At 43.7% G+C, this 15,972-nt stretch overlaps 1 protein-coding gene across 6 annotated transcripts in view; it reads left to right on the top strand.

Moving 5' to 3' along the window:
- LOC106600493 (cell adhesion molecule 3) overlaps window positions 1–15,972 on the top strand; it is a 58,499-nt gene that overhangs the window by 1,616 nt on the left and 40,911 nt on the right. For all 6 annotated transcript variants that reach the window (XM_014191883.2, XM_014191882.2, XM_014191880.2 and 3 more), the window contains exon 2: window positions 852–1,035. In XM_014191883.2, the coding sequence (XP_014047358.1) occupies window positions 942–1,035 (94 nt within the window). In that variant the 5' untranslated portion in view covers window positions 852–941. The remainder of the gene's footprint in view (window positions 1–851; window positions 1,036–15,972) is intronic.

Below are 15,972 nucleotides of genomic sequence, written 5' to 3'. Positions count from 1 at the left end.
GAGAGTGACTAACAAAATCAATGAGGGCCCCCTGGAGGTTGGGGACCCTGGGCATGTGCCTCGTGTGCCCGGTCAGTAATTCAGCCATGATACGTACCTAGCAATTTATAAAATGTTAGCTGACATGGGCTAATTGAGTGACTGTCAGTGACTGACACAACAAGAGAAAAACTGCTGATGCACTACCAATTTTCGAAAATGCAGTTTGTGTATTCTACTATCCTAACTACTATCCTAATCTAACAGTAAGTTGAGACTCCGACTGACTTTCTAAAAAATACTGCTTATAATTGGCACTGCACCTTTACGCTTAGAGGTGGATTGAATACATTTAGGGCAGGGGTTCTCAAACTTTTTGGGGCCGGGGAACCCATTTGTAATAACAAATTCATCAGGGACCCCCTCATAATCAGAACAACAACTTAAAAATAGAACAATGTATTGTATTGTATTGTATTGCACACTTTAAACTTATTCCACAGATCCATGGCCAAAAGTTGTTTAAACAGTTGTTAGTAATATTCATTAAAAGAATGAAATGTAAAAAAAAATTACACATAAATATTTTGAGATCTGGCCGTGGACCCTGCTTTGAGAACCCCTGATTTAGGGCAATGATAACAGACACTGATTTTCCGCCTTTAGTGATTTATACAGTTGCCTTTTACGGCAGTAGGCTATAGGCTTGATCACTGCGTCACCACCCGATACTTTACGACACAGGCAGATTGATAAAACCCATGGAGCAGTTACGTGAATAGCGATGTCCAAACGTTTATTCAGCTCCAGCCAACCAATCAGAAAGCAAGCAATTCATCAATAATGGTGTTGTTTTATCTCCACTGCTGTAGGTAAAACTCCGGTAACACTCCGGTGCTCTTCTGCCTACCCTCGTGAGGATTCATTGAGACGAACAAACAGATCTGTGTGTCCAACCGACCATGGCGTTCCCTTCTTACCCGGTCCCTGGTCTATGGACTCTGAGCTTATTGACACTACTGGCAGCCTCTGTTCAGAGCAACTTCATCGTTTTTGGTAAGCGTCTCTCTCACCCCTCCTCCCACACTCCCCCCTCTTCCCCTCCACTATCTGACGCTCTATCCTGTTGACGTTTTATTTGTTACCGTGTGATTACAAGGGAGTCACGGAGCCGTTAATAATAAGCTCATGGGGCACCTCCCCCCTCCCCCTGAACTCCAACTGAATTTCTGCTCTTGTTTTTGAAGAATGTGTGTGACTTACATGTGCACAAACAGGCCTGTGCTATGCCTCTCTTGGTGTCACCAACATAGGTGCGCATACATAGACTACCCCTGCACATTATTATGTGGGGCCAATATGCTCATGGTCATTAGAGACATTGAAAATTGATCATTGGGAGAGCCCTCAATGGATACAGTAGGCCACACACACATGGATACGCACACACACACACACACACACACACACACACACACACACACACACACACACACACACACACACACACACACACACACACACACACACACACACACACACACACACACACACACACACACACTGCTCTCAGTGGACACACACACACACACGTCTATCAATCATCAACTGTCTGTCGATTAAACAGCCAATGATTGGCAAAAAATCAACTTTTTAAGTATTGATTTGTTCTATCAGTAATTGTTGACCGACGGGGGTCAGACACAAGCATGTAGTAATCTTATAGCCTATATAATAGAGAGTAACTATCCCAGACTCACTATCAGACTCTAAAAAACAAAACACTAGACTATATTCTCTCACTATTGCAGATGTGCACTCACACAGAACCCCACAAATTTGAACGCATGCAAACACTTGCACTTACTTTAACTATGTCAGCTGTTTTTACTGTCTGTTGAATTATGCATAACTGTATTTTCTGTGCTTCTGCGTATGAAATATGTGGTGAGAGCAGTGTGGAGGGGTTGTCAATGTGAGTCAATGGTCAGTGAGAAGCTGTAACCTACTGCTGGGGGTAGGGATGATAAACAATCTTCTGCTGCTTCTGAGATAAGGGGCCAGTCCCAAATGGCACCCTATTCCCTATATAGTACACTGCTTTTGACTAGGCCCCATAGGGATGCAACTGAGGTCAGTGTTGAGCACATGCTAATGAAATCCTTTCACGGCCCGGTAAATATAAATAACGATTGCAATTATCGAAAATATTCATCAAATTCAAGCATGTATAAGATGAGATAAAGTCCTGATTTCTAAAATTGAGAGGGCATAGACCTGATAGTGATTTTGGTTCTTCATGTGGAGCTTATTTTGTCAATCCAACACCAAGATTGAAATGTGCACCTGCAGTGCAAAGAGGACTTCTCGCATTCAGAAATATGTCACATTTGATTAGGGTTTGTATTGGTGGAGAATTGACCATGTAAGAACTACCATTGGATTCCCTGAGCTTTTTGGTTGTAGCTAAAAGCTGTTTTACACTGTTGTTGATCAACTGGGAGCCATTCAATCTAGCTTATCTGATCAGGTTGTTAATTAAAGGAGCAATCGGCGATTGGTACATACATTTTTGGGACTTAAATTATTGATATACAGCAACACATGGCTTAATGTTGTGTGTCCGACCTAGCGGTAGTCTGCGTTCCACATTGCCCATAGGGCCCTCATCAAAAGTAGTGCACTATATAGGGGATAGGGTGCCATTTGGAACAGAGACCTAGATAGATGGATGGAGGGGAGAGATGAAGGGGAAGGGGGGTCAAATAATGGTGATAATGGCCGGTGAATGGGGAGTTCATTTTAAAAGGCACTGAACAGAAGGGCCTACTTAGCGTAAATAATGCAATGTTATGTATCAGAGAGGAAAAGCGATTAGCTAGACAGATCCATGCACTGCAGTTAAACCATCAGATGCACCAAGCCTGTCTGTCACTACAACATGCCTCAACATCTATACTGTTGCTTTCAAGCTTTCAAAGCCTCCATGTTATGGTTGTCTCTTACTTTCTTCCGCCCAGACACAAAATGCACATGAATGATATGTATTAGCGAAACAATACAGGAGAGAGCGTGCATATTGTATGTCAGCGCTCATTTAAACATTTGATGCAGAATGAAGAAACCCCATATGAGCAGTATGTCCAAGCCAGGGAAAGGACAGCGCTAACGGTTTGTCTCTGCTGTGGCCCCCATACAGGGAGCTTCTAATTGCACACAATTTGACAAATCCATTTTCCACAGCTTGATGTGCAGTGGAGCAGTTCAGATGGAGTATATCGCTGAAGGATACATATTAGATCACTGTGATTGGGCAAGAATAAGTACCAAATGGCATCCCCTATGTAGTGCAGTACTTTTGACCAGAACCCTATGGGTTTCCTTAAGGGCTCTGGTCAAAAAAGCAAACATATAGGGAATAGGGTGCCATTTGGATTACAGCCTCCTGTTTCTGTATCGCTAACCCAGTTACCTTAGGCCTGTGTGTTGTGTCCACACACACACACACACACACACACACACACATTGTGGCCGCTAGCCTCTCGTCACTGACGGTGCCCCTTGTCTGCAGAGGCCAAATTACAGACCTCAGGGAATAATGTTTGCATCCCAAATGGCACCCTATTTCTGATGTAGTGCACTACTTTTGTCCAGGCCCTTAGAGCCATCTGGGATCAGAGCCCATAGAGCAATATGTAGGGAACAGGGTGCCATTTGGGATGCAACCATTGTGTGGTCTCATAGAGAAGACCACAACACAACGTGGTTAATAGTTTATTTACCTCAGTGCATTCTGTCTCGTGCGGCTCGGCAGTGGACCGCTGGATTAAGTGAGGCAGAGAGAGGCTGCTCTTTCAGCTGTGACCAATAATGAATAAATATTAAAGGACGGCATGCGGGTGTAGACCAATCATTAATTTGGTTGAGATTTACAGACGGGAGAGAGGGATGGCCTCTGTTCTGTGCCAGCAGTTCACTTTAGTCTGCTCAGGGAATGGGGCTCTGGCAGCATAGAGGCCTACTAAAAGAACCACTCACACCACCGATTTCCTGTGGGCTGTTTATTGTTGACTGGCTGACCGACTAATGTCCCAAATGGCACCCTATTACCTATATAGTGCACTATTTTTAACCAGGACAGATATAGGAAATAGGCTGCCATTTGAGACGCAGAACCTGGCTGACAGGCGTGCTGTTTGTTTTTGACTGACTGACTGGTTGCATCCCAAATGGCAGCATATTCCTTATATAGTGGGCCTTTGTCAAAAGTAGTGTACTATAAAGGGAATAGGGTGCTATTTGGGACTGTTACCTCGACAATCATGAGTGGCTCAAGGGAGGATGGGAGGGAGGCTCTAGCCTGTTAACAATGCTGAATGATAAGCACTGACTCATTAACAAGCTGGAGTACAAGAAGCCTGAGGGAATTACTGGCTAGTGACTGTGACATTAATAAAGAGGCCTAAGCTTCTACATCGCCCTCTAACTCTCTCTCTCTACTCTGGATGGCCCAGCCCAGGCCACTGGTTTTCAAACCTGGGGCCGTATGTATCAAGCGACTCAGAGTAGGAGTGCTGATCTAGGATCAGTTTTGCCCTTTTAGATCACAATAAATATAGGTACAGTGCCTTGCAAAAATATTCATCCCCCTTGGCGTTTGTCCTATTTTGTTGCATTACAACCTGTAATTGAAATAGATTTTTATTTGGATTTCAAAAGTGGTGTGTGCATATGTATTCACCCCCTTTGCTATGAAGCCCCTAAATAAGATCTGGTGCAACCAATTACCTTCAGAAGTCACACAATTAGTTAAATAAAGTCCACTTGTGTGCAATCTAAGTGTCACATGATCTGTCACATGATCTCAGTATATATACACCTGTTCTGGAAGGCCCCAGAGTCTGCAACACCACTAAGCAAGGGGGACCACCAAGCAAGCGGCACCATGAAGACCAAGGAGCTCTCCAAACAGGTCATGGACAAAGTTGTGGAGAAGTACAGATCAGGGTTGGGTTATAAAAAAATATCGAAAACTTTGAACATCCCACAGATCACCATTAAATCCATTATTAAAAATGGAAAGAATATGGCACTACAACAAACCTGCCAAGAGAGGGCCACCCACCAAACCTCACGGACCAGGCAAGGAGGGCATTAATCAGAGAGGCAACAAAGAGACCAAAGATAACCCTGAAGGAGTTGCAAAGCTCCACAGCGGAGATTGGAGTATCTGTCCACTTTAAGCCGGACACTCCACAGAGCTGGGCTTTACGGAAGAGTGGCCAGAAAAAAGCCATTGCTTAAAAAATAAAATAAGCAAACACGTTTGGTGTTCGCCTAAAGGCATGTGGGAGACTCCCCAAACATATGGAAGAAGGTACTCTGGTCAGATGAGACTAATATGTAGCTTTTTGGCCATCAAGGAAAATGCTATGTCTGGCGCAAACCCAACACCTCTCATCACCCCGAGATTACCATCCCCACAGTGAAGCATGGTGGTGGCAGCATCATGTTGTGGGGATGTTCTTCATCGCCAGGGACTGGGAAACTGGTCAAATTTGAAGGAATGAGTGCGCTAAATACAGGGAAATTCTTGAGGGAAACCGGTTTCAGTTTTCCAGAGATTTGAGACTGGGACGGAGGTTCACTTTCCAGCAGGACAATGACCCTAAGCATACTGCTAAAGTAACACTTGAGTGGTTTAAGGGGAAACATTTAAATGTCTTGGAATGGCCTAGTCAAAGCCCAGACCTCAATCCAATTGAGAATCTGTGATTTCTGTACACCAGCGGAGCCCATCCAACTTGAAGGAGCTGGAGCAGTTTTGCCTTGATGAATGGGCAAAAATCCCAGTGGCTAGATGTGCCAAGCTTATAGAGACATACCCCAAGAGTCTTGCAGCTGTAATTGCTGCAAAAGGTGTCTCTAAGTAAAGTATTGACTTTGGGGGGTTGAATAGTTATGCACGCTCAAGTTTTTTTGTTGTTGTCCTATTTCTTTTTTGTTTCACAATAAAAAATATTTTGCATCTTCAAAGTGGTAGGCATGTTGTGTAAACCCCCCAAAACATTTTTTTATTCCACGTTGTAAGGCAACAAAATAGGAAAAATTCCAAGGCGGGTGAATACTTTTGCAAGCCCCTGTATATAGGCAGGAAAGATCCAAAGTTGTTCTGCGTCCTTATTCTCCACCCGTTTCCCACCCGTTTCCCAAGGTGTGCACTTGCACACTATGCGTCATGGATTTAAAAGTATTGGATTGGCGTAATCATTGGCTAGAGGCAGTTTCCACCATTGTTGAATCCATGACGGGAAGAAGTGTGCAAGTGCACACTTTCAGAGAAGGGTGGAGAAAAGGGATGCAGTCCTACTGGAGAACTGCTGAGAGACAGAAAGGGAGAGAGGAATGAGAGAGAGAGGGAGACAAACAGACAGAGAGGGAGGGAGAGAGGGGGAGGGAGTGAGTGACGAACAAACAGAGAAAGAGAAAGAGAGGGAGGGAGAGACAAACAAAGAGGAGAGAGGGGACAGAGTGGGAGAAATGAAAAATGAGAGAGAGAGATGGATAGCGACAAAGAGCGCAGCCGGCTGGGCCAATTTTCCATTTGTTTCACCAGCTGATTAACTGACCTGTTACAGTATTTAATTTTTTTAACTAGGCAAGTCAGTTAAGAACACATTCTTATTTTCAATGACAGCCTAGGAGCAGTGGGTTAACTGCTTTGTTCAGGGGCAGAACAACAGATTTTTACCTTGTCAGCTCGGGGATTCAATCTTGCAACCTTTCGGTTATTAGTCCAACACTCTAACCACTAGGCTACCTGCCACCCAGTAACAACACCTGTCTGTCTGTTCCCCTGATCAAATGGCACCCTCTATCCTGTATAGTGCACTACTTTTGACAAAAGTAGTGCACTATATAGAAAATAGGGTGCCACTTTGGACGCATTCTTTGATTAGCACTGCTCTCTATTTGCACCAGATTCTTAGGCAACTGAAATACCCTAATTATTACTCCTATCTCATTATCATGATGGTTGATTAATTATGTGATGATGATTGATTAAGCTCCATAGAACAAAACGATAATCAACAGACAGACGTATAGATAGTGAATCATTTTGATTGAGCCATAAGCAGTGTTATAATCTCTACGTCTGCATCCCTATTTCCTATACGGTGCATTCGGAAAGTATTCAGACCCCTTCCCTTTTTCCACATTTCATTACGTTACAGCCTTATTCTACAATTGATTAAATCAATTTTTTTCCTCATCAATCTACACACAATACCCCATAATGACAAAGTGAAAAAAAAATGTTATGTTAGCAAATGTATAAAATAACAAAAACAGAAATACCTTATTCACATAAGTATTCAGACCCTTTTGCTATGAGACTTGAAATTGAGCTCGGGTGCAACCTGTTTACATTGATCATCCTTGAGATATTTATACAACTTTATTGGAGTCCACCTAAAAAGAGATCTGAAAATAGCTGTGCAGCGATGCTCCCATCCAACCTGACAGAGCTTGAGAGGATCAGCAGAGAAGAATGGGAGATAGTCTCCATATACAGGTGTGCCAAGCTTGTAGCGTCATACCCAAGAAGACTTGAGGCTGTAATCGCTGCCGAATGTGCTTCAACAAAGTACTGACTAAAGGGTCTGAATATTTATGTAAAACCTGTTTCTTCTTTGTCATTATGGGTTATTGTGTGTAGATTGATGAGTAAAAAAAAGAATTGAATCCATTTTAGAATTAGGCTGTAACGCAACAAAATGTAGAAAAAGTCAAGGGGTCTGAATACTTTCCGAATGCACTGTATAGTGGAGTACTATAGGTCTCAGAGTGCACTATATAGGGAATAGGGTGCCATTTGGGACGCAGACAACAATGTGTAGAAGAGAATTGCCATTGAGCGTTAAGCAGATTGTGCACCTCAAATGGCACCCTATTTCTATACTGGCGCTGGAGGGGATGGCTGACGTTTTACGGGCTCCTAACCAACTGTGCTATTTTGTTTGTTTTTTGCATTGTTTGTAACTCATTTCGTACATAATGTTGCTGCTACCGTCACTTATGACCGAAAAGAGCTTCTGGACATCAAAAAAGCGATGACTACTTCGAACTGGACAAAGATTTTTTCTTTAATGAGTCCGACGCGAAGGATATACTGCTTTGTCAAGACAAGGCCCAAATCCCCATCATCACCATGAAGAAAATACGGAGAAAAAGGGGGAGGAGGGCGTGGTGCCTTGTAAGAATTTGCCGACGAGTAGGTAAACCACCACTAGCCTCCGTATTATTGGCCAACGTGCAATCATTGTAAAACAAACTGGAAGATCTATGATTAAGACTATCCTACCAATGGGACTTTAAAAACTGTAATATCTTATGTTTCACCGAGTCGTGGCTGAATGACAACACAAATAATATAGAGCTGGCTGGCTTCTCCGTGCATCGGCAGGACAGAGCAGGTACGTCTGGGGTGGGGGTGTGTGTCTATTTGTCAATAACTGCTGGTGCGCGATGTCTAATATTAAAGAAGTATTGATGTATTGCTCACCTGAGGTAGAATACCTCATGATAAGCTGTAGACCACACTATCTACCAAGAGAGTTCTCATCTATGTTATTCGTAGCCGTCTATTTACCTCCACAAACTGATGTTGGCACTAAGACCGCACTTAACGAGCTGTGTAAGGCCATAAGGAAACAAGAAAATGCTCATCCAGAAGCGGCGCTCCTAGTGTCCGGGGACTTTAATGTAGGCGAACTTAAATCGGTTTTACCTCATTTCTACCAGCATGTCACATGTGCACCCAGAGGAAAAAAAACTCTTGACCATTTTTACCCCGCACACAGAGATGCATATAAATCTCTCCCTCGCCCTCCATTTGGAAAATCTGACCATAATTCTATCCTCTTGATTCCTGCTTACAAGGAAAATCTAAAGCAGGAAGTACCAGTGACTCGGTCAAATGACGCGGATGCTACGCTACAGGACTGTTTTGCTGGCACAGACTGGAATATGTTTCGGGATTCATCCAATGGCATTGAGGAGTATACCACCTCAGTCACCGGCTTCATCAATAAGTGCATCGACGACGTCGTCCCCACAGTCACCGTACGTACATTTCCCAACCAGAAGCCATGGATTACAGGCAACATCCACACAGAGATAAAGGCTAGAGATGCCGCTTTCAAGGAGCGGGACACTAATCCAGAAGTTTATAAGTAATCCAGGACTAAGATTGAATCCTACTACACCGGCTCTGATGTCATCGGATGTGGCAGGGCTTGAAAACTATTACGGACTACATAGGGAAACCCAGGCATGAGCTGCCCAGAGACGCGAGCCTACCAGACGAGCTAAATCCTCTTATGCTCGCTTCAAGGCAAGCAACACTGAAGCATGCATGAGAGCACCAGCTTTTCTGGACGACTGTGTGATCCCGCTCTCCATAGCCGATGTGAGCAAGACCTTTAAACAGATCAACATTCACAAAGCCGCGTGGCCAGACAGATTACCAGGATGTGTACTCAAAGCATGTGTGGACCAACTGGCAAGTGTCTTCACTGACATTTTCAACCTCTCCATGACCGAGTCTGTAAAACCTACATGTTTCTAACAGACCACCATAGTCCCTGTGCCCAAGGAAGCGAAGGTGACCTGCCTAAATGATTACCGCACCATATAACTCATGTCGTTAGCCATGAACTGCTTTGAAAGGCTGGTCATGGCTCACATCAATACCATCATGCTGGAAACCCTAGACCCACTCCAATTCACATATTTCCCCAACAGATCCACAGATGACGCAATCTCAATTGCACTCCACACTGCCCTTTCCCACCTGGACAAAAGGAACACCTATGTGAGAATGTTGTTCATTGACTACAACTCAGCGTTCAACACCATAGTGCCCTCAAAGCTCATCACTAAGCTAAGGACCCTGGGACTAAACACCTCTCTCTGCAACTGGATCTTGGACTTCCTGACGGGCAACCCCCGGGTGGTACGGGTAGGCAACAACACATCTGCCACGCTGATCCTCAACTCTGGGCCCCTCAGGGGAGTGCACACTTAGTCCCCTCCTGTACTCACTGTTCACCTACGACTGCGCGGCCAAGCACGACTCCAACACCATCATTAAGTTTGCTGACGACACAGCAGTGGTAGGCCTGATCACCAACAATGATGAGACAGCCTATAGGGAGGAGGTGACAACAACCACTCCCTCAATGTGAGCGAGACAAAGGAGCTGATCATGGACTATAGGAAAAGGAGAACCGAACAGACCCTCATTAACATCGACGGACCTGAAGTAGATCCTGTCGAGAGTTTCAAGTTCCTTGGTGCCCACATCACAAACTAACTATCATGGTCCAAACACACCAAGACAGTTGTGAAGAGGACACGACAACACCTTTTCCCCCTCAGGAGACTGAAAAGATTTGGCATGGGTCCCCAGATCCTCAAAAAGTTTTACAGCTGCACCTTCGAGAGCATCCTGACCGGTTGCATCACCGCCTGGTATGGCAACTGCTTGGCATCTGACCGTAAGGCACTACAGAGGGTTGTGCGTACAGCCCAGTACATCACTGGGGCCAAGCTTCCTGACATCCAGGACCTCTATACTAGGCGGTGTCAGAGGAAGGCCCACATTTTTTTCAAAGACTCCAGTCACCTGTCATAGACTGTTTTATCTGCTACCGCACGGCAAGCGGTACCGGAGCGCCAAGTATAGGACCGAAAGGCAGCTTCTACCCCCAAGCCATAAGACTGCTGAACAATAATCAAATGGCCACCCGGACTATTTACATTGATTTCCCCCCTTTGTTTTTACACTGCTGCTACTCGCTGTTTATTATCCGTGCATAGTCACTTTACAAACCTTGACTAACCTGTACCCCCGCATATTGAGTCGGTACCGGTACCCCCTGTATATAGCCTCGTTATTGTTATGTAAATATCTTGTTACTTTTTGATTTCATTGTATTTTCTTACTTTAGATTATTTAGTAAATATTTTCTTATCTCTATTTCTTGAACTGCATTGTTGGTTAAGGGCTTGTAAGTCAGCATTTCACGGTAAGGTCTACACCTGTTGTATTCGGCGCATGTGACAAATACAATTTGATTTGATTATATAGTGCCCATAGGGCCCTGGAGAAACATAGTGCACTATGTAGGGAATCGAGTGCCATTTGCTACGCATCTAGAGTGATATCATCTCCATATCTGCATCCCAAATTGCACCCTTTTCCCTATAATAGCGCACTACTTTTGACCAGATCCCTATTGGCCCTGCTCAAAAGTAGTGCAATATGTAGGGAATCGGGTGTCATTTGGGAAGCAACCAGAGTGTTATCATCATCTTCATATTTCCAGCTCTGACTCTGACTTGTTAGGATCTGACACATACGCAAGACAACCTGTTAGGTGAGACTCACAACCAAGCACAGCACTGAGGCCTGGTGTGCTAGTAGTTAAAACGGTGATAAAATGAACCCGAATTACATGCACTCTCTTCAATAACATCTGATCTGAGAGGCAGTGGTTCTCAGTAGTTCTCAGTTCTAAACAAGAAGAAGATTAGACCTCATCAATCCAAGTCAGATCCCATCAATCCAGACCAACTCAGTCTATCCCTGATGACATAACAATAAATCAATCTTACTACAACATTACAATAACAAGAACGAGCAATAACGTTGAGCACTCAGGTGTGAGGGAGGGAAGGCCAAGGCCTTTTCTCAATTTAGATTTGCTCAACTCATGCATCCTCTGTCCTCTCTCGCCTCCTTTTGAAAAAGGTCAAAGGGAATCGAGGAGAGGGAACGTGGACAAAAATGTGCTTGCATGAAATGAGAAGCTCCTTCTCCACTTGTGTGTTGGTTCCAGGGGTGGATCCCAAAATAAATGTGTAAAGTGATAAAAATAAATGAAGTTCATTGTGCAAGATATTTTATAGATAAATGGATTAGTAGCATGTCGTTTTTAAATGTGTGTTTTCTCTTCTGACAGTACAATAGCTGATTCATAGGGGGTGGATCAGATATCAAAACTCTTTTGAGGTAGAATACACTTGTGATTCCTCGCCAAAAGGAGGCTATCTTCGAAGGGAGTACCGTCTTCCACTTGCCTACTAACGAATTGACACACCTCTCGACCACTTATCGGTTGCTGGGTTACGGAGGAGAGAAGACAGAGGATGGACTTTTGCCCAAATGAGAAAAGGCCCATTCCAATCTATGGGAAGGAGAAAATCGAGCCGATAGCAGAACTGTCAGCTGTGAGCTGGCTGACCGTACAGAAAGGCGTTTTGATGAAGGAAACACTAGGGCTGGAAATTAATCAGTAGCTCTTTTGAAACACCAGCGTCATTGTGCAGCAGGCAGTCTGGATGCTATGCTGCAATGTTTCCTTTGATTGTGCCATTGCGGTGCAGAGGAATTCTCCTACGGCTCTTTTAATTGATTGCCCTGGGGCATAAATCACCAATGTGTCCTGTCGTTGAAGCATGGCTGGAAGGACCAGGAAAAAATTCCAGAGATGTGTCTTTTAAACCCATCACTGTAGGTGCGGCTGACTCTGAAATGGCACCCGATTCCCTATACAGCACCCTATTCCCTATATAGTGCTCTACTTTTGACCAGGGCACTGGTCAAAAGTAGAGCACTATATAGGGAATAGGGTGCCATATGGGACGCATTCTTCATCTGAACCAATCATGGTGTGTGGTTCCGTGTCTTTAGATGGCTGTATTGTGAACCACAGCACAGTGATTATATTGATTAAAGCATTTCTCTGTTAGTGCAGGGTTCCCCTGAGTGTGTCCTCTGTCCAATGAATGCATGGCTGTGTTGTTGTTTACCACGGTTCGTTGTGCCTTTCTGATGAAGGCATCATTGTGTGGGGTAACTCACTCATCAATGTGCTTTTCTGATGAGGATATCAATGTGTGGTTTAACTCATAAACATGCCTTTTTAAACTCTAAAAGTCTGGGGCAGGGGGGATTGTGTTAGATTGGTCTTACCATGGATCATTAAGCTATTTGATTGTGAATTTTAGGATCCCTGTATGTGTATAAAAAAGTATATACAGTGGCAAGAAAAAGTATGTGAACCCTTTGGAATTACCTAGATTTCTGCATAAATTGGTCATCACATTTGATCTGATCTTCATCTAAGTCACAACAATAGACAAACACAGCCTGCTTAAACTAATAATACACACATTCTTGTATTTTTCTTTTCTATATTGAATACATCATTTAAACATTCACAGTGTAGGTTGGAAAAAGTATGTGAACCCCTAGGCTAATGACTTCTCCAAAAGCTAATTGGAGTCAGGAGTCAGCTAACCTGGAGTTCAGTCAATGAGATGACATTGGAGATGTTGGTTTGAGCTACCTTGCTCTATAAAAAATACTCACAAAATTTGAGTTTGCTATTCACAAGAAGCATTGCCTGATGTGAACCATGCCTCGAACAGAAGAGATCTCAGAAGACCTCAGAAGATTACGAATTGTTGACTTAGGGTTAGAAAAGTATCTCTAAAAGCCTTGATGTTCATCAGTCCATGGTAAGACAAATTGTCTATAAATGGAGAAAGTTCAGCACTGTTGCTACTCCCCTCGGACTGGCCGTCCTGCAAAGATGACTGCAAGAGCACAACACAGAATGCTCAATGAGGTTAAGAAGAATCCTAGAGTGTCAGCTAAAGACTTACAGAAATCTCTGGAACATGGTAAACAAGAATGGTGTTCATGGGAGCCACTGCTGTCCAAAAAAAACATTGTTGCACGTCTGAAGTTTGCAAAAGTGCACCTGGATGTTCCACAGTGCTACCGGCAAAATATTCTGTGGACAGATGAAACTACAGTTGAGTTGTTTGGAAGGATCACACAACACTATGTGTGGAGAAAAAATAACAACACACCAACATCAAATCCTCATCCCAACTGTAAAGTATGGTGGTGGGTTTGGGGCTGCTGGTTTGGGGCTGCTTTACTGCCTAAGGGCCTGGACAGCTTGCTGACATCGACTGAAAAATTAATTCCCAAATTTATCAAGACATTTTTCAGGAGAATGTTAGGCTATCTGTCCGCCAATTGAAGCTCAACAGACGTTGATGCAACAGGACAACAACCCAAAACACAGAAGTAAATCAACAACAGAATGGCTTCAACAGAAGAAAATACGCCTTCTGGAGTGGCCCAGTCAGAGTCCTGACCTCAACCCGATTGAGATGCTGTGGCATGACCTCAAGAGAGCAGTTAACACCAGACATCCCAAGAATATTGCTGAACTGAAACAGTTTTGTAAAGAGGAATGGTCCAATATTCCTCCTGACCATTGTGCAGGTCTGATCCACAACTACAGAAAACATTTGGTTGAGGTTATTGCTGCCAAAGGAGGGTCAACCAGTTATTAAATCCAAGGCTTCACATACCTTTTCCACCCTGCACTGTGAATATTTAAACGGTGTGTTCAATAAAGACAAGAAAACGTATAACTGTTTGTGTGTTATTAGTTTAAGCAGACTGTGTTTGTCTATTGTTGTGACCTAGATGAAGATCAGATCAAATGTTATGACCAATTTATGCAGAAATCCAAGTATATCCAAAGGGTTCACATACTTTTTCTTGCCACTGTATATTGAATTTGGCCTCTACTACTACAGCCCATAAAAACGCATTGAATAACACATTAATAAAAGGCAAAAAATACAGTAAACATGTTTTATCATAAGGTAAGGTAAGGTAAGGTTTTGAAGTGTCTGTCCTTTGTCTAGGAGATATAAGAAAGCTCAGGGGGGAAAAAAACATATTTAACGCCTTTTTTTGTTGTCGCAAGACAACCTCCATACTTCCATTCATTTGTGCAGGTTACCTTCAGACGAGTCTCGTGACACTTGTGAGAGTCTAACCTTTCCATTGAGTGGTCATATTGGTTAGTAGGCCAAACCGTTTGGACGCTACAGACGTTTTCGTGAGAAAACCAATTTTCGTGATGTCTCTTGGTCTGACAAACAGAGCTGCCACTTTCCACTGCAGATGCGGAGTGCGGTGGATTGAGACACATCCAATGGAAAAACAATATATAGAAATTGAGGGATTTTGATGGGCATTTTTTTATTACGTTAATTAGATTGATGCACGGGTGCATCAGTAGACTCATAAGGATTTTTTAGTTGTTGATTTTTACTCCAATTTCATGGTATCCAATTGGTAGTAGTTACAGTCTTGTCTCATCACTGCAACTCCCATACGGACTCGGGAGAGGCAAAGGTCAAGAGCCATGCGTCCTCTGAAACACAACCCAACCAAGCCGCACTGCTTCTTGACGCAATGCACATCCAACCCGGAAGCCAGCCGCACCAATGTGCTGGAGGAAACACCATATACCTGGCGACCTGGTCAGCATGCACTGTACTCAGACCGCCACAAGAGTAACTAGTGCGTAATGAGACAAGGATATCCCTGCCAGCCAAACCCTCCCTAACCCAGACGACGCTGGGCCAATTGTGCACCGCCCCATGGGCCTCCCGGTCACAGCCAGCTGCGACAGAGCCTGGGCGCGAACCAAGAATCTCTGGTGGCACAGCTAGCACTGCGATGCAGTGCCTTAGACCACTGCGCCACCCGCGAGGCCATAAGGATATTTTTAAAGCCAATACTTTGTGCTGTAACTCACCAATGTGCCTTTTCAATGAAATCACTACTTTTTGGATCAACTCACCAAATATGTCTTTCTGATTAGGATGGTGATATGTGGTGAAACTCATCGATATGCTTTTCTGATGAAGGCAATGCTTTGTGGTGAAACTCATCAATGTACCTACTTTTTAATAAAAGCATCACTGTATGGTGTAACTCACCACTATATCTTTCTGATGAGCGCATCAATGTGTAGTTTAAATTACCAATGATAGTTTCTGATGAGAGTCTTGATGACTGTATGGTGTAAACTCATCAATGAGTAC

The sequence above is a fragment of the Salmo salar genome, chromosome ssa03 (genome assembly GCF_905237065.1).
Source record: "Salmo salar chromosome ssa03, Ssal_v3.1, whole genome shotgun sequence".
NCBI classification, from domain to species: Eukaryota; Metazoa; Chordata; class Actinopteri; order Salmoniformes; family Salmonidae; genus Salmo; species Salmo salar.
The sequence above is the reverse complement of the archived record's forward strand: the minus strand, read 5'-3'. Positions and strand labels throughout refer to the sequence as shown.